Source organism: Ananas comosus, linkage group 9, assembly GCF_001540865.1.
Source record: "Ananas comosus cultivar F153 linkage group 9, ASM154086v1, whole genome shotgun sequence".
Lineage (NCBI taxonomy): Eukaryota > Viridiplantae > Streptophyta > Magnoliopsida > Poales > Bromeliaceae > Ananas > Ananas comosus.
The window spans coordinates 9,840,216-9,864,053 of NC_033629.1; the positions used below are offsets into that span (position 1 = coordinate 9,840,216).

At 38.7% G+C, this 23,838-nt stretch overlaps 1 protein-coding gene and 1 long non-coding RNA gene across 2 annotated transcripts; one reads left to right on the forward strand and one right to left on the reverse strand.

Moving 5' to 3' along the window:
- On the forward strand, positions 1,992 to 14,252 carry LOC109715783 (cell number regulator 6-like). The gene is made up of 4 exons (XM_020240951.1): positions 1,992 to 2,218; positions 2,362 to 2,476; positions 3,952 to 4,217; positions 13,744 to 14,252. The coding sequence occupies exons 1-4, from the start codon at positions 2,108 to 2,110 to the stop codon at positions 13,978 to 13,980; spliced, it is 729 nt and encodes a 242-aa protein (XP_020096540.1). The 5' UTR covers positions 1,992 to 2,107; the 3' UTR covers positions 13,981 to 14,252.
- LOC109715883 lies at positions 15,791 to 17,454 on the reverse strand. Its single transcript, XR_002217787.1, has 2 exons — positions 17,371 to 17,454; positions 15,791 to 15,951 (listed from the first exon to the last, which is right to left on the reverse strand). It is a non-coding gene; the product is annotated as an uncharacterized LOC109715883 (long non-coding RNA).

Below are 23,838 nucleotides of genomic sequence, written 5' to 3' on the forward strand. Positions count from 1 at the left end.
ATCTACCTTACGACAAAGGTCACACAAATTTACAATTTTTAACGGTCCGTATGGATTACTTTCATAGTTTAACGATGTAAAAGAATCGAATTTGTTTGATTTTTGATTTACGAAAACTTCTATTCACTACTGATAAAGATCAATAACTCCGATCTGTGAATGAAGTGATCCATCATCTTTTTAGACTGTCGTTCGATTTGCCTCTATTTATGCCACTTGATGCACTTTATATGAATGGTTAAAGATTTACGAAATTTATTTTCTAGAACTTCAAAACTCTATATCATATTTAACGGAGTGGTACTCGATTCGGAAGCTCCATCTCGAAAACAACGTTATGAGTACGAGGGCGCATCTAATCTTCATCAATAGTTAGTAGCCATGGCCTATATCTAGGTCCGGCTACTATATATATTATATACTATATATATTATATATAATATATATAATATATATATATTATAGCAGGCCTAAATACTTGTAAAATATCATGGGGTGATATTTGTTGTTTTAGCCCTGGATGGAGGAGATTGAGAGTTGAATGTGGTGAGTAGATGGTGATAGTGGAATAGTGTTATAATCAAGGGAGGCCCATTAATAATTAAAAGATTAGATCCAGATGCTTTTAAAAACCTAATAGCCAACCGTGTGTGATACTTCATAAAAAGTATCATAAGCTCAACTCTATATCATAACTATAATATATATATAATATATATAATAGGATATTATTATATATTCTAATCTATAAAAAAAGACTCCTCTTACACTTGTGCAAACAATAGTTGCTATCAGAATTTAGATTTTATTAATTACCTTATGTTGATAAATATCTTATATAAATATACTTAATTATATGAATCAAGGCTGTAATGTTTAAAAGGTACCAAATGACGCTATAAATTTTTGGCACACTATGAATTCAATGCAAACAATCGCTAAATCATGCGCAATGATGATCAAAAGAAATAATTAAATATAAAGAATTATAATAACTAAAATTTAATGCTTTGGTAGTATTTCCTTCTTCGCATATTATATTATGAAGATAAATTTTATCATATACACTTACCACTTATATATTGTCTAAAGCTATAAAATAATAATAATAATAATCATATAACTATATATAAAACACGGTATATATGCACAATTTGGCGGTACTGTCGACAGACCCATTTTTCGGGGAAAAAGTGACCGGCTCCATTTTTCTCATTCCGTAGCAAAAATTTTAAATATAAAAATAAAATAGTAAAGAACAGCAATGAAATACGTAAGCTTATCCTATAACAGTATTACTGATTGAAAATCCTAAAATATAATTTTCATTTTAATATTCAAAAGTAAGTTTTCTATAAGCAGATTATGGGTGTGTAAATCCTATAAAAGATATTTTCCATTTTACTTTAAAATATCTTTTGTTAGAATTATTTCTATTTAATTTTCAAAATATATTTTGCTTTTAGAGATATCGAAATTTATTTTTCTATTTAATTTCAAAAATTTATTTTCTAACCGATTTATTTTTCTATTTAATTTCAGAAAAATTTTTGCATTTAAGATATTTTTATATTTATCATTTACAAAGCATATCTTTACTTAATAGCGTGATTGTATTATTTTAAATTTTTTATTATCGTATTTGCTAAAAATGGATTCGAATATGGTCAGATATTTTTTTGCGTTCGAATATAGATCAAATNTAGAACTTTTTCTAATAATTATTATGTGTATTTGCACGTACATTTTACTAGTATATATATATATATATATATATATATATATATTATTTTACAACAATTTTCGCCGTGAAGCGCGGGGTCGCCACTAGCGTATAAATAAATGGTGAAATGTCACCGCTACGTACAAGTCAACGCGTTGACTAGACGAGTAAACCACTAAACCCTTTTTCTCCGTTACGTTACCGACCCCCGACCCGAACGCGCCGTTCGGAGTTTTAAACCGCCGTTATCTCTCCGTTCCGTGCTCAATCATATTCACTTCTCTCTCTCTCACGCAAAGCTCCCTCGCCCGCTCTCAAGGGTTTCTAGGGTTTCTTCTCCCGATCGGGATCTACTAGGGTTTCGCCTTGCGGAATCGTGGAGCCATGGCGGAGGATGCGCCGGCGACGCGGTACGTGAAGCTCAGCAAGGTCCAGGACGCGCCCGCGGAGGAGATCCGCCCCGGCGAGCTCAATCAACCCGTCCGCGTCCCTCAGGTCTCTTCCATTCGCCTTCAATTCTCGTATTCGAGTTTTTTTTTGCAATATTCTAGGGTTTCTTGATTAGGATTGTGGGAATTTGGGGAACTGGGGGATGAGATTTTTGTTCTTGCGGTGATTGGAATTGGTTTTGGTCTCAGCTGGAGGTGAAGAGGTGCGGTGAGTGTGGGCAGCCGCTGCCGGAGAGATACGCGCCGCCGGCGGACGAGCCGTGGACGACCGGAATCTTCGGGTGCTTCGAGGACACTGAGAGTTGTAAGAGAAGTTTCTCGATTCGTGCCCTAATTTGAATCACTAAATGGAAATGGGATTAGATGAGTTCATAAGATACTGTGGCCTTTGGATTAGCTCAATTCGGTTATTAGATAAGCTTTCATTCTCATGTAAATGACAATGCCAATATTAGAAATTTGACTATATACTGAGTGTTTAATCATACGAACATGATTAGTAGTTTTAAGAAATTGTTAAACCACCAAATGGATGACCTCCTCTGTTGATCTTGATCTACATTGCAAAGCTATTTGGAGACAATTTAAAATACTTGAAATTTACCATCCGACTCATATTAGTTTCGCAAAGATGTAATGCTATTCAAATCACCAAGACTTAATAGGTTGAACCACCTGGAATCATGATCAAGAGTGGTTGCTAACTCTCTATGGAACATGAACTGTTTTATCCGGACTATTTTTTTTTTCTTACACATCGATTGATGAAGCAAAATGATGGGGTGCAATCATTTCATGCAAAGTTTTACTGGAATCTGTGAAATTCAGTGGGTGTTGCGGGTTGTAGGTTGTGGCGACCTATGTGGATCATCTGATTGTTACAGTTTGATGGGCGGATAAGAGAGCTTTAAACATTATGACTTTTTTATTTCTTTTTTTTTTTTTTTGTTTATGTAGATTCTAGATCATCAATTTGGGTGGCCTAATAATGAGTTTGAACCACATAATATTTTACAGAAATTTTTGTGGCAGCATGAAGTCAAGTCCCCTGTTGATTAACAAATATATCTAGGATTCTGAGTGCAATAAAGCTTTTCCCTGTTGAAATTTACTAAGGAACCCCCTATTTGTTATTATATTATTTCTCAGTTTGTCTCTTGTGTATTTTTGAACATATTACCAAACAAAATCATCTCCTCTTTTCTACATCAGGTGTGAGATTAATATTTAGCTCAGACTCTGACTACGTACTTGTGACCTTTCTTGTTAGAATTAAGCAAGAGGCAATTGGAATTATAATCTTTCTTCTGCATGTACTCCTTAAATATAGTAAGTGGTAGAATGTAGGAGAATATCAACAGTGAAATGGAGATATGCCAAAGCACGAGATTGAATTCAAAACAAAGCAGCGCATAAAACTAGTGAAAAAGTGTCCTATTACGTGAATGGGGTCCTGTAAACTAGTTATGTTGTGCAACTAAAACATATTTTATGTACATACAGGAAGTAATTAATAAAGATCTGTAGAGGCCATTTTGAATCTCATTATAATAACTCGGCGAGATCAGGAAGTTCACCGATCCTGCATGCAACAATGTTAAGCAAGATTACGTGAGATGTCTATTATTTACAGTTCTTGAAGTTATTTTTTATTCGAATCCTTTTGATTTCTTTTGATTGTTATCATACTTTGCTTCGAGAATCTTTTAACTTTCTCTTTAGTCCAAAATTTTTGCTAAATAAGAATTAGGCTAATATAGTTTTCTTTTCAAATGATAGGTTGGACTGGACTGTTTTGCCCTTGTGTGTTGTTTGGGCGCAATGTCGAGCGAATCAGAGCGAATATTCCCTGGACGAAGCCTTGTATTTGTCATGCTATCTTTGTCGAAGGTGGCATTGCACTTGCGATAGCTACAGCGGCATTTCATGGCATCGATCCAAGAACTTCATTTCTAATTGGAGAAGGTTTGTTTTTTGCCTGGTGGATGTGTGGTATCTACACTGGTATTTCCCGGCAATCTCTGCAGAAGAAATATCATCTAAAGGTGACTTCCCCTTTTTCTTTTGCCGTTATCTTGATTGCTCTTGCTCTCTATTATTAGATGTTAATGGTTATTCTAGCAATATTCATTATCTTTGTCTTCTTTTGCTTATACCTTTGTTATTCTAAGCAATATTCATTATCTTTGTCTTCTTTTGCTTATACCTTTGTTATTCTAAGCAATATTCATTATGTTTGTCTTCTANTGACTATCTCTTCAGCTAGAGCAAAGAGACTAATGATCGGCGAATGTGTGGCCTATTTGGCTTCTGTGGATGTCATCCACCAAGCGGCACGAGTGTTGGAGGAAATTTCAGTAGCTCGGGAGTTTCAACATGTCTTTCCTACGAAGCTACCCGGGATGCCTCCAGATCGGGAGATCAAGTTCTTTATCGAATTGATTTCCGGCACGACCTCGATCTCAAAGTCCCCCTACCGAATAGCCTTCACAGAGCTGAAGGAGTTGAAAGCTCAGCTTGAGGATCTCCTTGGTAAGGGGTTCATCCGAACTAGTATATCTCCTTAGGGTGCACCCGTCCTTTTTGTTGGAAAGAAGGATGACAGTATGCAGTTACGCATTGACTACCGGAAGCTTAATAAGGTCACGGTGAAAAATAAGTGCCTCCTACCATGGATTGACGACCTTTTCGACCAGCTTCAGGGATCGTCGATCTTCTCGAAGATCGACCTACAGTCGGGTTATCACTATCTTAAGCAAGGATGTGGCGAAGACCAATTTTCGAACTCGTTACGGCCATTACGAGTTCACGGTGATGCCGTTTGGGCTTACTAATGCCCCAGTTGCATTTATGGATATGATGAACAAGGTCTTCTGGCTATTTTTGGATCAGTTTGTCATGGTCTTTATTGACGACATACTGATCTATTCGCGGAGTAAGACCATGAGGATCATTTTCGACAAGTCCTCTAAAAACTTGGAGAGCACAAGCTTTACGCTAAGCTCAAGAACTGTGAGTTCTGACTCCACGAGGTGTCCTTCCTTGGTCATGTCGTATCATAGTCGAGTATTTCGGCAGACCTGAAGAAAGTGGACTCAGTGGTCGAGTGGCCCAGACCGACTACTGTGACTGAGGTTAGGAGCTTTCTTGGCTTGGCGGGTTATTATAGACGATTTTTCGAGGGTTTTTCTAAATCGCCACCCCGCTAAACCAGTTGATAAGGAAGGGTGAGAGGTTCTTGTGGACTCTAGAGTACCAAAGGAGTTTTGAAGAAACTGAAGGATAGGCTGATCCACGCCCCCATCTTGGCATTGCAGCGAACCGGTGAGGACTTCGTGATCTATTGCAAAGCCTCATGGATTCGATTGGGGCGTGTTCTTATGTAGCAGGATCGTGTCATCATGTATGCATCACGTCAACTAAAGGATTACGAGAGAAACTATCCAACTCATGATCTTGAGATTGCAACAGTGGTGTTTGCACTTAAGTTATGGAGGCACTATCTTTATGGGACACACTTCAAGATGTTTACAGACAACCAGAGCCTGAATATCTCTTTACTCAAAAGGAGTTGAACCTCAGGAAAAGACGATGGCTCGAGTTCTTGAATGATTACGACCTCTCGATCCAGTACCATCCGGGAAGGGTGAACGTTGTGGCAGACACCTTGAACCGAAAGCAGTCTTCAGCTGATTTGTCCTTCATGCTCACTTAGCAGGATCGCTTGGTAGAGAAATTTCGTTGGTTGGAGTTAGAGATTTTGCCCACTAGAGTCATTGCCTAGCTGTTGACTCTTGTAGTACAGCCTACCTTGGCAAACTGACTGGATTTCGCTCGGGCAGCAATCCGATCTGCATCTACAGAAGATTCAGGCGGATGTCGAGTACGGTAAAATGGGGGATTTCACGATCAACTCCGACGGTTCTCTTCATTTTTGGGGCCGGAAGTGCGTGCCTAAGGATTCGGATCTGAAGAGAGACATTCTATTTGACGCACATCGGTCCCCGTACACTGTGCATTCCAGCAGAACCAAGATGTACCGCAATCTAAAGTAGCACTTTTGGGCATCTGAATGTGTCTAGAACTCATATTTCTAAATTTTGAATTTTCAAATTGATTTTAATTCGATCCAAATTGATTTTGAGCCTCTCAAAATCCATTTTAATCATGTCTAGCATGATGTAATCCATAATTTGTCAATTTAGCAAAATCAGATACATTATATCTGGTACATATGATAGTTTTGAGCGTAATGTATAGGATTTTGGATCCTGGATAAGTGTGATTTAAGACACGGCCCAAGCGATTTCAGGCATCTGCTCGTGAAGGAATTTAGATATGATTTTGGATATTAGGGGTGCCACATTTTTCCTATTTCTATATTATATTGTGTAGTGTCCCTGGCGTTTAGCGGTCTGTGTGGTTTCAACATCTGAGGCTTGTCAACATGTCGGGAGAGTGTCGGGACAAGTCGAAGTCGTTTTGGCGCGAAATGGAAGCAAAACAGACTCAGCACGAGGTAAGAGTGGAGTTCTGATACTGAAATCAGCAAAGTGCAGATTTCAGTTTTGAGTACCAGTACTTGGGAAGAAGTATCGGTACCCCAGTGTGTTAGCAGAACTGGATGCTCTCGGGTTTGCGTAAATCTGTTGCTGAGTACCGCTACCTGTTGTCGAGTACCAATACCGAGCTCGGGTATCGGTACTTTATCGGGCTGGTACCCGTACCCAGTGTGCGAGACCACAGGTTGAGAGGTCGAGTATCGGTATTCTCATGGACTTTTGTATGTACAGGAACTCCTTTATGTTTTATATATACATGTTTCGGTTTAGCAGCTTTATATTTTTGGTTGTAGCTATGATGTGATTACAGCTACAGCTATCGCTTCATAAAGATCAGAAATTCCTATGTATACGGCGGGTTTGTGAGCGTGCCCGAAAAAACGTGGTAACCTGGGGCGTGACAGATTAAGTTGGTATCAGAGCTTAGAATTAGATTGTTGGGACCTAGAAACCTTCCTTAGGCTTGGCAGACCTTAGAAAGTCAAGACGTGAGAGGTGTGATTTATCGCAAAAGTCAATGATTGAGTTGTTTAACTTCTCCTAGAGTGAAGGGAGTGACTGAAGGAGTGTCTGTTTCTGGCAAGAAAATTATGTCGGCTGCAGACGACATAATTTTGTTGAGGAATAGGGGCGGCCTTCTAGACTTTCACTTGATTGGTTTGAGAGTTGTTAGTGTTTTGTATCTGACCCTTATTTTGGTTTCAGGTAGCTATGAGACCGTATCGACATCGAGGTCGACCGTCGACGTGCGATTGTTTCGCGCTATCAGAGATGCCAAAGCAGGCAGGGCCGAGTGCATCCCCGGATGTGAGAGAGCAGTTGGCTGCCTTGACTGAGGTGACCCGACAGCAGGGAAAATTACTACAGAGGATGTGTGAGGCTTTTACCCAGCAGCCGAGTACAGCGCCCCGAGAGTCAGAGCAGTAGGCGCCACCTCCCACTACTCTAGTGGCCGCACCAGCCACAACTGTGCCCCTACTAGCGACAGTTCCTACAGCCCCAGTGGCACCTTCCGGAGAGGCGTTCCAGATGTCAGAGGCTGAGCAAAGCGGATGACTGAGAGGCTCGCTCGTTTCTATCGGTTTGATCCACCGCACTTCGATGGCAGTCGCACTGAGCCCTGGGTCGTAGAGGGTTGAGTGAGTGCGATGGAGCAGCTATTCGAGGATCTTTTTATTTCGAAGCGAGAATAGGTACATCTGGCAGTGCACTGTTTGGCAGGTGATGCGCATGCCTGGTGGAGGAGGATGCGGCAGACCCGAGGTTTGGTGGCCTTAAAGATAAGGTGGGACGAGTCTTGCGGAATGTTGTACGGGGCTCATTTTCCAAACAGAGTGAAGCAAAAACTCGAAGAGGGTCGTAACAAGCTACAGCAGAGGGAGCAGTCAGTTCAGGAGTATGCTCGAAAGTTCTCCAGGCTTCTGAACTGTGTTCCGTTCGTAGCTGGAGATAAGGCCCACAAAGTATATCTATATGAGAGGGGCTTGAGGCCAGAGATTTTTGTTTTGGTTCAGGCGCAGAGGTTGAGGACCTTGGACGCGTCGATTGAGCAGGCGTTGTGGGTGGATCGAGGAGCTGTATCTGTCCGTGAGCCGGCGACGGTGTCGGGGCAGAGTCAAGATAGGAAGCGCCCGGTGCCAGATGACGAAGGATAGACTAGTAGCAGGCGTCCAGCGAGGCCGCCATGATCACGCTCTCAGGGTCGTGGGTCTTCGGGGCAACAGTGGTCTGAGGGACCACGTCAGCAGAGAGAGCAGCAGGGGACTCCGCAATGTGTGATTTGTTTGGGACCGCATTGGCCTCGGTCTTGTGAGCAGAGAGAGGGCCGATGTTTTAGTTGTGGATAGCCAGGGCATCTGCGGGCTGCTTGTCCTCACGCAGCATCACCAGCACCGTCGACGGTGTCGGCCCCCCCAATACCACATCAGACTTATGGAGCACCACCTAGCTATGGCCAGGCTGACAGGGCTTCAGTGCAGCGACAGAGTGAGCGGTGACAGCAGGCATCGAGTCGCAGGGGGTATGCAGCCTAGGTTGAGGACTCCACAGCTGCAGACCATGTGGTGGCAGGTATCATTTTGATTTTTGGTATTCGAGCTAGTACTTTATTTGATACTAGTGCATCACATTCTTTTGTTAGTCGTGCATTTGCATCCATGCATGGTTTAGAGATAGGGCCACTGTTACATGCATGAGAGGTGCAGATTCCTTATCATGTGTTGCATGTGGCGGACTGTTGTTGGGCTTGCTCAATGCAGTTGGGCCCTTGGATTATGCCTGCAGACTTGTTGGTCTTGGGACAGTTGCAGGATTTCGATGTAGTACGTGACATGAATTGGCTGGCGCGGTATTATGCGACGATTGATTGTGGAGCGAGGACAATGATATTCCGCGAGCCAGACCAGGAGGAGTTCACTTTCAAAGGCTGCAGAAGTACGCTGTTCGCCACTTGGATCTCTTTAGCGAGGGCTAGGCAGCTGATGAGTCGGGGATGCATCGCTTTCTTGGTGACGGTAGTAGAGGTGCCTACGATGGTGCCGGGACTCGAGGATATCCCTATAGTTCGCGAGTTCCCGCATCTCTTTCCCCCGGAGTTGACGACTATGCCGCCGGATAGAGAGATTGAGTTTGTGATTGACGTGATTCTTGCAACTACACCAATCTCGAAGGCACTCTAACGAATGGCACCAGCAAAGCTGAGTGAGTTAAAGGCCCAGCTGCAGGATTTGATAGATAAGGGGTATGTGAGACCTAGTGTATCGCCTTGGGGAGCGCCGGTGTTATTCGTGAAAAAGAAGGATAGTTCACTTAGACTGTGTGTGGATTATCGGGAGTTGAATAAAGTGACCATCAAGAATAGGTATCCTTTACCGCGCATCGATAATCTGTTTGGTCAGCTGGAAGAATCTTATGTCTTTTCGAAGATTGATCTCCAGTCATGTTACCACCAGTTGAGGGTGAGGGCAGAGGATGTTTCCAAGACGGCTTTCTGGACTCGGTACGGGCATTATGAATTTATTGTGATGTCTTTTGGATTGACGAATGCCCATGCTACATTTATGGATTTGATGAATCGAGTGTTTAAGTCATTCTTGGATAGATTTGTGGTGGTGTTCATCGACGATATTCCGATTTACTCTCAGAGTGATGTTGAGCACGAGGAGCACTTGAGGATAGTATTACAGCTTCTGAAGGAGAAGAAGTTGTATGCTAAGCTGAAGAAGTGCGAGTTCTGATTTTGGGAGGTCTCTTTCTTAGGCCATGTGATTTCTGCAGCTGGAGTGGCAGTTGACCTAAAGAATATTGATGCTATTCGGGATTGGCCCAGACCAACGACAGTTATCGAGGTGAGGAGCTTCCTTGGATTGGCTGGATATTACCGTCGGTTTGTGGAAGGCTTTGCGAAGCTTTCCACACCCCTCATTCGATTGACTTGAAAAGGAATTAAGTTCATCTAGAGTGAGGATTGTCAAAGGAGCTTCGATGAGTTGAGATAGAGGTTGATGTCGGCTCCTATCCTTGCCCTTCCAGTTATGGGGGAAGGATTTGTGGTCTATAGTGATGCATCAAACAGCGAGCTGGGTTGTGTTCTGATGTAGCATGGTAGGGTAATTTCTTATATTTTTCGGCAGCTGAAGGATTATGAGAAGAATTATCCTACGCATGATTTGGAGCTTGGCATGGTGGTTTTTGCTTTCAAGTTGTGACGGCATTATTTTTATAGTGAGCACTGCGAGAATTTTGCAGATCATAAAAGTTTCAAGTATCTGTTCACCCAAAAGGAGTTGAAACTGAGGCAACGCCGGTGGTTGGAGTTATTAAATGATTATGATATAAGCATTCAGTATCACTCCGGCAAGGCGAATGTGGTGGCAGATGCGTTCAGCACGAAGTCAGTGCAGAGTTTAAGCATGTTGGTCACTCAGCAGAGACCGTTACTTGAGGAGTTGCAGCAGTTGAGGCTTGAGGTAGTATCCCCTCGGTCTACAGCAAGACTGATGTCTGTGGTCTTATAGCCCACTCTGTTGGACAGGATCAGGGAGAAATAGAGCGGAGACTCTCATTTGTTGAGGATCCGAAAGCAGATAAAGTGGGGACAGGCGGAGGCCTTTACTCTGGACAGTTCGGGAGTACTGCGGTACAGGAACCGACTGTGTGTGCCTATAGATTAAGAGATCCGAGAGGAGATTTTGAGAGAGGCTGATTACTCACCTTATACAATTCACCCCGATGGAACCAAGATGTATTAGGATTTGAAGGAACACTTTTGGTAGAATGGGATGAAGAGGGACATTGGCAGATGTGTGGCTCAGTGTCTGACTTGCCAACATGTGAAGGCAGAGCATCGTGTACCTGCTGGCAAGCTTCAGAATCTTCTAGTGCCCGAATGGAAATGGGATCAGATCAACATGGACTTCCTCGTGGGTTTACCGAGAGCACAGGGTGGATTTGATGCAATTTGGGTGATAGTGGACAGACTGACCGAGTCTGCTCACTTCTTACCAGTGCAGACCACTTAGTCCAGGGAGTGACTCGCTCAGTTATATTTGGATGAGATAGTTAGATTGCATGGTGTGCCTATCTCGATTGTATCAGATAGAGACCCAAGATTCGTCTCGCATTTTTGGAGGAGCCTTCAGACGGTTTTGGGTACATAGCTATATTTTAGCACAACGTTTCATCCACAGACAGATGGTCAGTCAGAGCGGACCATTCAGACTCTAGAGGACATGTTGAGAGCATGTGTCTTGGATTTTGAAGGAGGGTAGCATCGACACTTGAGATTGTTTGAGTTTGCGTACAACAACAGCTATCAAGCGAGCATTCAGATGGCTTCCTTTGAAGCGTTTTATGGACGCAAGTGTCGATCACCTTTACATTGGAGTGATGTGGGTGAAAAGAAGACTTTGGGGCCTGACATTCTATTGGAGGTAGAAGAGAAGGTCAGAGTTGTACGACGACATCTTGAGACCGCCCAGAGTCGATAGAGGAGCTATGCTGATACCAGGAAATGAGACTTGGAGTTTCATGTTGGTGAACATGTATTACTGAAATCTCGCTGTCCCGAGGGATTCGCAAATTTGGAGTTTGTGGAAAGCTCAGTCCACGATTTGTTGGTCCTTTTGAGATTTTGGAGCGAGTCGGGCCAGTGGCATACAGGATTGCACTTCTACCGCGACTTGCCGGTATCTATGATGTGTTCCATGTCTCGACGTTGAGGAGATATGTATTTGATCCCGCACACGTGATTGACTTCACTCCACTTGAGCTAGGCATGGACCTGAGGTACAAGAAGCGACCGGTACGGATTCTTTCTCGTGAGACGAAAGAATTGCACAACCAGATCATACTGTGACACCCCAATAGTCCCACATCGGATGGGAATGGGGTTGTCATTGGGTTTATAAGAGACTTAGACACTATTNGAAAATCAACCCTCTAAAGGCTAGATCCAAGCTATTAGATGTTAATGGTTATTCTAGCAATATTCATTATCTTTGTCAGCACACAACTATACCTTTGTTATTCTAAGCAATATTCATTATCTTTGTCTTCTTTTGCTTATACCTTTGTTATTCTAAGCAATATTCATTATGTTTGTCTTCTATTGCTTATATCTTTGAAAATCAACCCTCTAAAGGCTAGATCCAAGCTATAGTTGTGTGCTTCCATCTTTATACTAAGTTTTGAGCTTTGTAAAAAAAGAAAAAGTAAAATACTCTATTTAACATCAAGATATGCTTGTTTTCTGCACCTATTAAGTTTTCTTTTTTTCTTTAACATGCATAGTTTGGAAATATGTCTGTCAAAATCTCTTTCTTTTCTTGTTTACATGGTGACGTTTGATTCACTTATTACTTGTGAAAAATATTGCATGGCAGAAATATGCGTACTTCCACTTTGAGAAGGAAAATATCATGTATAACTAGATTGGGTTTCTAGCCTGAAGTGATTTGTTATGTGTTCTTGTGAGATGATTGCTTAAAAAGGAGAAAGCTGAATTTTGTGAAAAGTTTTAAGTTATGTCGTACTGTCAACTGTGTGTTCTTTTCTCGGAATAATACTTCATTTTGCAAAAGATGTGAAATATGATTAGCATATTGGCAGAACACAATGTTTGCTGCTATAATATATACTTTTTTGGGGCTTTTGCTTATATGCCCCTTACTACTATTAAAAAAATTCCAAATTTACCCCTCAATACCCAAAATACCCTTCTAAAACCCAATCCCATTAGTAAACCCTTAAAGGGATTTGAAGGAATTTTTTGAAACCAACAAGGGTATTTTGGTCATCCAAGAGGTAAATAATATATTTTTGAAGTTTTCAAGTGCATATTAAATACTATCCCTTTTTTTCTATATATATCTCAACTAACTCTTCTACAATCTTGTTCCTATTATCCATCATCATCCTCATATGCGACATGACTGGTTAGACGCATACCTTTTGCCTTTGTGCATGACAATTTTCATAATAGTTATATTTTGGCAACATAAGATTCTCAAAAATGTTTAAGCTTATATGAAGTCCGGCTGAGGTGCTTCTAATAGCACCAAGCATTTGGTGCTACTAAGTTTTCCACTGATATACCCCTTTGATCATTTTCATGAATTAGATCATACTATTCAACCAACCACCCAGTCAACCCTAGGGGACCACTATCATCCTAACCGCACATTCATTCATCCAAGGGCCGAAAACCTAATAGCACTAATGACTTGGTGCTATTAATAGAATAGTAGCCTAGTTCATCTTATACGTGTCCTAATTCCATATTTACCAAGCTGTGTTCTATTTAAGGGTAAAAGACACTCTCGTTTTTGAGATAAATAAGAGTAAGGAAACTATATACAGAATGCTTCTTTAAGAACTATCAGCATATAGGAATTTACTACATCTTTTATTATTCTTTCCACTCTCTTTCTTTGCTATTCATGATCTTTCAAAATCTTTTATTTGTCCTGTATTCTTGTATAATACTACTGCCTATAATCACTTTCCACAGAACTCTCCCTGTGATCCATGCATGGTCCATTGCTGCATGCATTGGTGCGCCATCTGCCAAGAGCATCGCGAGATGAAGGGGCGCCTCTCCGACAGCGCTGCGACGCCGATGACGGTCGTGAACCCGCCTCCCCTGCAGGAGATGAACGCGAACGAGAGCCGCAGTTCGGCCCCCGCTGAGACCGCAGACCAGAGGAACAGCCACCACCATGCCAACTTGGAGATGCAAGCTTTGTAGAATGTATAGGTTTACGATGATGATACACCTAAATAGGAAAGTGAAGCATAGAAAAGCACTGTGGAGAAACACGCATGATACTTTACTCTTACCATGTTAAAGCCCTTATTCCTTTCATATGGTCTAGTTTCGAATTTCGATGTCAGAATCAGTTATCTACTGATAATTGATGCGCTATAGAAATTTTCTTGTAAGATTGTAAGCGCCGAACTCGATTTGAGCTCTTTGGAAGGTCTTGGCAATCTTGGCAATGATGATTTTATAGAATAGTATATTTCATCTGCTTGAAGTCACGCTTGATCAAATACTATAACCTTTATAAGTAAATAAAAGAGATGTGCTAAATAATAAATTCATTTGTCTAACTAGGCTGGGAAAAAAAACACACTTTGATGGATCGATACCTAATTATAGTAAATAAAAAGGAAAAAATATTTGGAAAGCCGTGTTGCCCACTAAACACCACTTTAAGTTTTGATTGTTTTAAATTGAATTATTTTTGTTGATTAAATATTAAATTTTATTATTTTTACATTGTCTTCGTCAAATTTAATAGTTTTAGTTAATTCTTATCAAATAAAATTTGAACAATTAAAGGGCTACCAAATTTATCAAAATTTATAACCAAACTGATTAAAATAAATAAAATAAAAAACCAAATTTAATGATATCCAATTAGAAAAAAATTAGAGGGTTCTTTATTTTTTTACTTTTTTTTCTTGCCTGTTTTGTTTTGTTTTGTTTGTATTTTTTCTGAAGATACCTGCAGTACACCCACATACACTAGAAAATGGATTGGACATGGATTGCATAATGCCCAATCCATATATATATATATATATATATTTTATTCAAATCTATATCCAGATTTGGATATTGGTTGATTTAAATTCAAATTTGTTGGCTTAAATGGGCCAGCATTCTGTCCTATCCTGTGGTGGGAGGCTATATTGAGTCGAGTCATGTTTGAAATGGCGTGAGGCTGATTGGGCGGAGTCACAATCGATACCTGTGGGCGCTGTATCTGTACGCTTTAAGTGAATTGGTTACGTATTTCTAACAGCTCGAGTTTTTGGGATTAATGATTAGTGCCAACGATCAAAGAAAATCTTGGTTACAGGTAAAAATACATTTGCCCATGCAAATTTAAGGTTTCTAGCATTTATAAAAAAATTAAGAAAAAACAAAAAAAATTGGGAATTTTTTAAAAAAATGCCAAATATGGACTCAATGGGAATGTATCAAAACTAGCTTCAAATTCAGATAATCCGAACTGGAAGTTGAATCCGATGAAGAATAGTGAACTTGGATCCGAATCCGAATCCGAATCCAAACAAGAATAAAAAGAAAAACTCTAATATCCAAATCCCAGTCGCAGTAAAATCCCAATCCAAATTTGTAGGATTGAATAATATCCGACCCATTTTTATTCTTATACTTCTCCATAATCTTGTGTCACAGTGCCCAAAAGAAGGAATAAGTTTTTACTAACTATCCTATGCAATGGTCCTTAGCAGGTCCTATTTCCAGATGACCTCTAGTTGAGAGGGTCTGTTACGCCCCAAACCCGAGGCATAACAGACGGCCTACATCTACTAAATTAGTAAATATATAAGGCTACAAAATCAGACAGATAACATGCAAAAGATGATCACAAAAGTTTCTATTAAATCCAAATAGTCAAAAGATGAGACTAGCAATTCAATTTCAACTAGAATCAAATGAAATATTATATAAGCAGAACTACAGTTTATTATGCAACGCAAACAAAATTTGGTCTAACAGATACTGTAAATAACAATTGTGGGTATGAAAAAAAAACAAAATAGAAGCAGATAAACAAATAATTATTTACGAAGTCCAAAATTTACATCTAAATGCAATAGACATAAGACGAAGAGGCTAAATCAAAATTAGCTACACCTAACGTTCACTCGGTCCCGGCCCCGCCCTGCGAATCAGTCTCGGTATCTAGGTAAGCCATCATACACCACGTTAGTCGAATTAAGCATATAAATAAATAAATACAAAAATTAATTTAAGCGACTGGTTTTTAATTTGCAAAATTTTAGAAAACACCAATTGTCAAAACTTAAAATTCAAATCAGATTGAAATTATAAATTTACAAAGTATTTCTTTTCCAGCAATTAAACAAACTAAATATTAAGTCTCCAACAACTAACTATATCATATGATCCGTTGGCGAGATCCTGAGGCACCCGAAGGCACAAACAGAACAGAAGCACCCGAAGGTGCAAACAGAATAGAGGCACCCGAAAGTACATGTATAAAACAGAGGCACCCGAAGGCGCAAACAAAACAGAGGCGCGGATAGACCCAGGCACCCGAAGGCGCAATATAAAGACGAAGCTCACTTCTATAACAAAATATATGTCGACATGACCAACATTGCATAGCAGAATACTAAGAGACATAATAATTCAAAATTTATCCAGTCACTAATTTACAGAATAAATTATCAAATTGTAAAAATTCTTGTGTTAAAAGAATTTGTCAATCACTGCAAATGTTCAGTTTTCAAAAATATTTAGTAATATGCTTAACCCTTAATTTTAGAATCTACAAAATAAAGATTTTTACACAATCAAAATATTTTCCTAAATTATTTAATGAAAAACTAATGGGTGTCCGGCCGCTTACCTTAACGCAGCCTCAAAGATAAAAAATTATCCAGTCAAAAATGGGTAAAAAATCAATCATCGGAATCTAAATTAAAGACATCTGATTCTTTATAAGCTAACTCAAAAATGAACTTACAAGGAGGACATAATTATATTTAGAAGACAAGTTTACACAAGGTTTAAATTCGGATAGGCTCACATGGGTGACAATCTCGGTTAAAAGGTATGCAGATAGGTCGGGACGGAACACAAAGGGATTTAGAATATTAAATTCGAAGAAACATAATTAGCAATCAAAGAACCGAAATTGAAATTACAAATGAAAGGCTTAGCGCTCGAAAAGAGGTTTGTCACATGTGGAAATATAATTTTACGATCCACTATCAAATGGGATCAAAATTAGAAACACAACGAAATTTGCTCTCTCATAAGCGTTTTATCGAACATATAACGGGTATTCCAGCGTAGAATGAGCAAGATTTATACAACTAAATTTTATAGAGGTTACAAGATATAAAATTAGACAGTTCGAAAAACAAAAATAAGATCACAACGAATCAGAGTTTTAGTGGTTTTAATCCCAAACATCAAGAGTATCAAGAGATAAGTATTCAAAATAATCATATAACGATGAATAGGAATTTAGATCCATACAAGAATAGACATAGAGAAAATAAAAAGGAATGAATCTTCTTGAAGATTGAACAATGACGACAAATAAAAAAAATATCAATAGACAAGGATTACGGCGGTGGTGGCTACGGATGAGGGCAACGACGACGGCAATCAGATGGCGTCGGTGCGTACATCTGGGAAAAATAGAATAAGGTAATTAGGGATTAAATGCATAATAAGCTGCCAAGTCCTCCGAAAACTAATATTTATGAAAAGGTCCAAATTTTTTAAAAGAATAGAAGTCAAAATAAAAGAAATATAAGTGCGGAGTGTTACAGGGTCACCATATGTTATATATAAATATTAAAAATATATAAATATTTGTACATGTTTTATACATATTACATAGCATAAATATGTTACAGGGTCACCATATGTTATATTTATTTATAACATAAATATTTATATATGTTATATATAAATATTAGGTATTCTCTGATAAGCTTCTGAATTAAATTTGGTGACTTTTTTATTGTGCTAAAGGTAGGGTTTTGTGTTTTGTGAGATATAAACAGTTGAAGCATAATAGATGCATTACTCTACTAAGCTCTAAATTATTGATAAATTCTTTTGAAGCCATAAGGCCTTTTAACTGAAGTAAAAAAAAATAAAAACTAAATTGTTAGGAAAAAAAATTAAAGGACTCGTTAGCTTTATGAATTATTTTATTTCGGCATAGTTCGTACAAGGAAACTAGAATTAGCTGAAATTGTAATAACACCTTCACGAATATCATAGAATATGTAACACAAGTTCTACAATGAAAAAAAGCCCAATCTCGACTATCAACTTTACTAATCTTGTTTTGGGGAGAATGAGCAACTGCATTAGTGAAGTACTCGTCAATCTGTGACCTTACTGTTGAGCTTTCATTCGAGGTCTCATAATTTGAGTTACACCGCTTAAAGAATTAATACACAATAGTTGGAATTGGAGCATCCATCTAACCCTCGAATGTAGTTGAGATAATCGTAGAAAAGTCGATTTGGATTTGCATATGGACGAGAAGTGTTGATGTTCACTGGTCTTCTACACTCGTACAAAACTATACAATATCTATAGAATATTGACCATTTCCACTGCGCTAGAACATATCCATTATTACTTCCACCTGCAAAACAGTGCAATGAAGAACTAAATGTCTATTAAATCAATACAACGAAAACTAAATTGATGAAGTATATGTTAAGCAGTAACATCGATACCACCCATAAAACTGAGATGAAAATTATTTATATAACGAACAGATAGAACTAAATATTCATGAGTGAACATCAATTTATCCTTTTAAGGTTCTAGTTTAAAATTATCAAATTGGCTTCATTATATCCGCACACATTGTCTTTTAGGTTTTTTTTTTCATTTGGTCCACTATACTTTTTTTTTCAAATACTACAATGTAATACATTTTTTGTCAAGTGCAATAATATCTTAATAGGGAGAAAATTAGAATTCTCTCTAAATTGTAGTTGGTTCGCAAGCGTTTTCTCTATTTTTTTAACTTTTTATAAACTGTTTAATATTAAATTCTTATAATTAAAGCTTTGTGTTGGTGGTGATGGCTTATGATGTATAAAATTTGTGTTTTAAGATGAATGAACTTTGCATTCTTAGTTTTCATTTCGTAAAAATCATTCTGGAAATGAAGCCTTGTGCTATTAGCAAACTAAATTAAAATATAAAACTTAATTACAGCAGCATAAAAAATTAGAAAGAGAAATTATAACAAATTAAACATGCAATTTATCTGACTGTAATGTGAGTGTGTGTGTTGACTGTAATGTGTGTGTGTATGTGTAGCAATTTATCTGACTGTAATATGTGTGTGTGTGTGTATATATCTGTGTGTGCGCGCGCGTACTGTATTAGCTGCAACTGAAATAGGCAGTATTGGCATCACTAGATGATCGGGAGCACGTATCTCGGGCAGTGGTCATCGAGGACGACGAAGGATGCGGCGGCAGCGGAGACAGTAGCCAGACAGCCGGCTTTCGAGCTGGTAGGGACGGCAGCGGTGCCGTGCCGCGCAGCATTCTGATGGCCTTCCTCATTCTCGGCCTTTTGTTGCTGTCGGGGTGGCTGCAGCTGAGGCCGACGATCAGCATCCGCGCCATCTCCTCCTTGTGGAACCGCCCTCGCAGCTGGGGATCCGCTGCGTGCAATAGCCTCCGACGGCCCCACAATTCCCAGACCCAGTCCACGAGCACCAGCCCGTTGTCCACCGGCCGCCGCCCCGTCGCCACCTCCAGCGCCACTACCCCGAAGCTATACACGTCGGACTTGTTGAAGAAAATCCAAAATCTCTAAATATCATTAAATTTTATAATTACTCTCATTTATTATGTTAATTAATTTGATGAATTAAATTTTATTTATTTCTTCTTAATGCCACAAAAAGGCATGAATTAAGTGGAATTAATGTTGGGAACGTTGGAATCCCAACGTGCCATTCTCTCTCCATTATATATACAATGGATTGCACTGTTTATCTACAATGAACAGTGCTGAGAGAGAGATTTAAGTGAAAAAATGAAAGTGGAAACTTTATTTAAATTCTTTATTTTATTGTGTTTTGATCTTTTTATCATTGGGTGTTGAAAGAGTCTCCGTCAACCTCATTCACGATTGTGCTCGCAAGAGGAGGAATTCCGGTCGTATCTTGGGGTGTTATTTCCGGTTAATCCCGCACGTAAGGACGGGGATACGCCTTAGGGCAGTGCCTCGCACGCTTTCGGATCAATTAAAATATTTATTTGGATTTAGCGATTATCGGTAAGTTGATTTTATTAATTTTATCACAAAATTTAGTTAGACTTAAATCACAATCAGATATTCGTTGCGGTATTTGTTCTAACAATCTAAGGCGTATCTCCAATTTGATTGTGATTAAATCTAACGAGTGCTAATCCGAAAATATATTTATATTTGTATATTGTATATAATTTGTTTGATAACTTGTTTGTATGATTGAAGTACAAAGTTAAATTAATTGGGATTAGCATTTTCAAATTCTAATTGCATATAGNTAGTAATAATAACTGGGCTTAAGCATTTTGGGCTGTTGACTGGGCCCAACGAGTTATTATTGCTAGTGGGCTGGATCGTTACACATACCGTATGTGAAGGTGTAGTGGAGTAATCACGAGGAGCGTGAGGTGACTTGGAAGTCGGAGGCTGTGATACAGAAGTCCTGTCCCTACTTATTTGAGGCTCAGGATTTAGGTATAATTCTAAGTTTCGAGGACGAAACTTTTTGTAGCGGGAGAGGATGTTGTAATGTATCAGATTTTTAATATAAAAGTAAATATAAATAAAAATAGTGTAAGATACTATTTTAATTGGACTTAAAGAGGTAAAATATAAATCGAAAATGACTTGTGCTGAAATAAGAATGGAAACAGAAAATGGGTTCCGAGTCGCCGAAAAGGGCGAACTTCCTCTTTTGTCTATTTGTAGCCATATGGATATGTGCATAATTTATATGTTGATAGAGAGAGATGATAGTATAAAATTGATGTAAATCTCCTAAATTACTTAGTTTTGAGGTTCTTGGATTGTTGAGGCTTGAATTGTTCTATATACTCTTATGAAATCTGTATAGAAAGAGGTTATGTAAAGCTTCAGCTTGAAAATGCTATTTTGTAGGATTGGAGATCTAGCTTGAAATTGATCACATGAAATCCTAATTAAGAGTAAAACCGACGTGTTGGAAGGCTCGGGTCGGCGTTCCAACGAGCCTACGGTAAGCTAGTGAGGAAAAACCTCAATTTAGCTTCGTTTGTCGCGAGCGAGGGGTGTGATCGTTCATAAATCGCGGGAGGTGGTTTTCTCGCATCTCGGCATCATTTAGAGGTGGGTGGTGCTTTCCGAAGTCATCGAATGGCCTATTATGTTTATATCACTTTTCTTGAACATCCATGTATATGTTAGTTGATATTCATGCATTATAGGGTTGAGCTTGATATGTGATTATATGCAACATGTGGCTTAATTGTATACTTTAGAAGTAAAATACATGTGAACAGTGGATAGTAAACATAGAACCCTATAGATGTATGAACTTGTGTTGGACTATGAAATAGTTGACAAAGTGACATTGTGAATAGGCATCCATGCATTATAGGGTTGAGGTTAGCTTGTGGCTAAATGTGAATAAGTTGGTATATTTTTGTTGAAGCATAATAAAAAAAAAAGAGAGAAAGAAAGATAGTGTATGAGATGATCCATGCACTAGGTGCATGGATAAAATTTGAGTTCAACTCTGAACCTGGTGCATAGGTTAATCCATACACCAGGTGCAGAGTTACAAAAAGTGGGATGTTCTCGTAGGCATGAATGGCTATTATACATGGCAAATAGCAAATTAGTCCATTCCCTTTCATATATTTACAAAATGCTCCACTTTAATCATATAATATTTTATTATTTTGACTAAAGTGTAATATGAGTAAAGAGAAAGGATTAATTCGCAATATTCCCACAATCTCATCGTAACCACCCATCCCACAATCCCATCACGATCACCCACGATTCCATCATCCCACGATCCCCTAACCGCCCACGATCCCATGCGCACGTCTCCCTCAGGTTGGTTACAATCACCCCATAAATACCTTTCGAAAAAAAAATCAAAGAGAAAGCTTTTNTGATTTCCATACCTATTCAAATATTAATCTACATCATGAATACTACCCCACGGTGGAAAATCAAAATTAGATTAACCGTGCGAGGTATGTCATTCGTGGTGGCAGACAATTTTCAATGTAGAAAATATGTGGAATGACATGAACCATGAACATAGAACCCTATATATAGATGTATGAAGTTGTGTTGGACCATGACAAATAGAAAACAAAGTGACATTGTGAATAGATGGTATGAATAGCATCCAGTATTGTGAATGTCAAACAAGAAATGAACTTGTACTATTTGTGGCATTAAACTAGATGAATTGATTAGCATCTAGAATTAGACATGTAAACTTAGCATAAAGAGCTAGTTAAAGTGTGGCATTATCATTGTATCCTCTAAGGGACCGTTTGGTTGGATGTAGTTACAAAAATAGTGTAGTTGTAAATGCTGTAGTTATAACTACACCTAGTCTGTTTGGTTTTATGCAATTATATTTCTTCTGTTTGATAGTCTGCAGTTGAGATTTGTATTTATAAATTCTATCAAATTTTAGATAGAAATGTGAGATTAGCTCTTCTGAGCATAACGTAATCATGTTTTAAATATTAATTAAAACTTTTATATCTATATATAATTTATATATTATAAAATTATATATGAATTTTATAAATTTTAAATATAAATATATTATAAATTTGTTGAAAAATAAAAATTAAGATATTATTAAACTAACAAACTGAAAAGTAAAAAGCGTATGAAAAAAATTTATTGGCCCTAACAGACATTACTAAATCCTATCAGATTTCATGAATATGTATTTTTGAAAAAAAAATAAAAAAAAAGAGTGTATGAAGAAAAAAATCACACTTTGTTTATTTTTTCAATGGGTGAGCCGACTCCGGCTCAACTGTTGTAGTTGGTACTACGGCCAATTTGGCTGCAGTACCAACTACTGCAGTTGGGCCTTCTCGTGCAGATGCAACTGCAGCAGTTGGGTCTAACTACACCAAACCAAACAAAAAATTAAGAGATGCATGCATTTCCAACTGCAATGCAGTTGGAAATACATGCAACCAAACAACTCCTAAGTGCGGATTGGATCATACTCACAAGTAGTCTAATGCTCGAGGTAAAGGTCGCTCCTTCTTGGGCGATGAGCTCCGGAGTTGTCATTAACTGGGTTGGTAGCGGTATGCTCCCCAGTAGATGGTCCCGTTGGGTTGTAGCGGAATTCTCCCCGATAAGAAGGGATTTGGTTGGTGAGTTGTAGTTAACCAAATGGTTAACCGGATTGACTGGATAATGATATTAGTAGCATGCATGCATAAACTCCATGAGTTATATATATTGTTCTTTCCAGCTTTGTACAGGCATTATAGTAGCATTAGTTTGGTTTGTTATCTAATTTCTTTCCTATAGATACCTCAGTAAACCTAGTGGGTGAGTCGGCGAGGTCGGCAGCCGAACCCATTGAAAACTTTCAGTAGTTCTCACCCCACTAATCATGCAGGTCCTAGCGAGTGCGAGGTGGTTGAGGATCATGACATGGATAGTGCTCAATAGATAGCGACATCCATTGAGTATAGTTGTACCTTGCATATTTCATCTATTTATTGTTGATGAAAGAAAAATATAAATTATTCATTTGAGAGATGGCAAATGTAAATATTAAAGAATGTATGTATGTAAACAAAATGGTAAGTTTTGTATTTGATTTAAAGTAATCAAGTTATAATGTATGGATGTAATAGATAGTTTACTTTTACTTGCTTATGTTGCTTACCCTCGTGTAAGCCATGTATATTGAAATTTTTTCTGGGCATTTCATTATACATGTTTGATTGTTGTTTTGAGCCTTGGGCGAACAGAGGAGAGGTTTTGTTCATTCGGCATCTGTGCACGGGCCCG

Coding starts and splice junctions, on each gene's coding strand:
- LOC109715783 (XM_020240951.1), top strand. CDS start 2,108: ATGGCGGAGGATGCGCCGGCGACGCGGTACGTGAAGCTCAGCAAGGTC. Junction 2,219..2,361: donor AACCCGTCCGCGTCCCTCAG/GTCTCTTCCATT, acceptor TTTTGGTCTCAG/CTGGAGGTGAAGAGGTGCGG. Junction 2,477..3,951: donor CTTCGAGGACACTGAGAGTT/GTAAGAGAAGTT, acceptor TTCAAATGATAG/GTTGGACTGGACTGTTTTGC.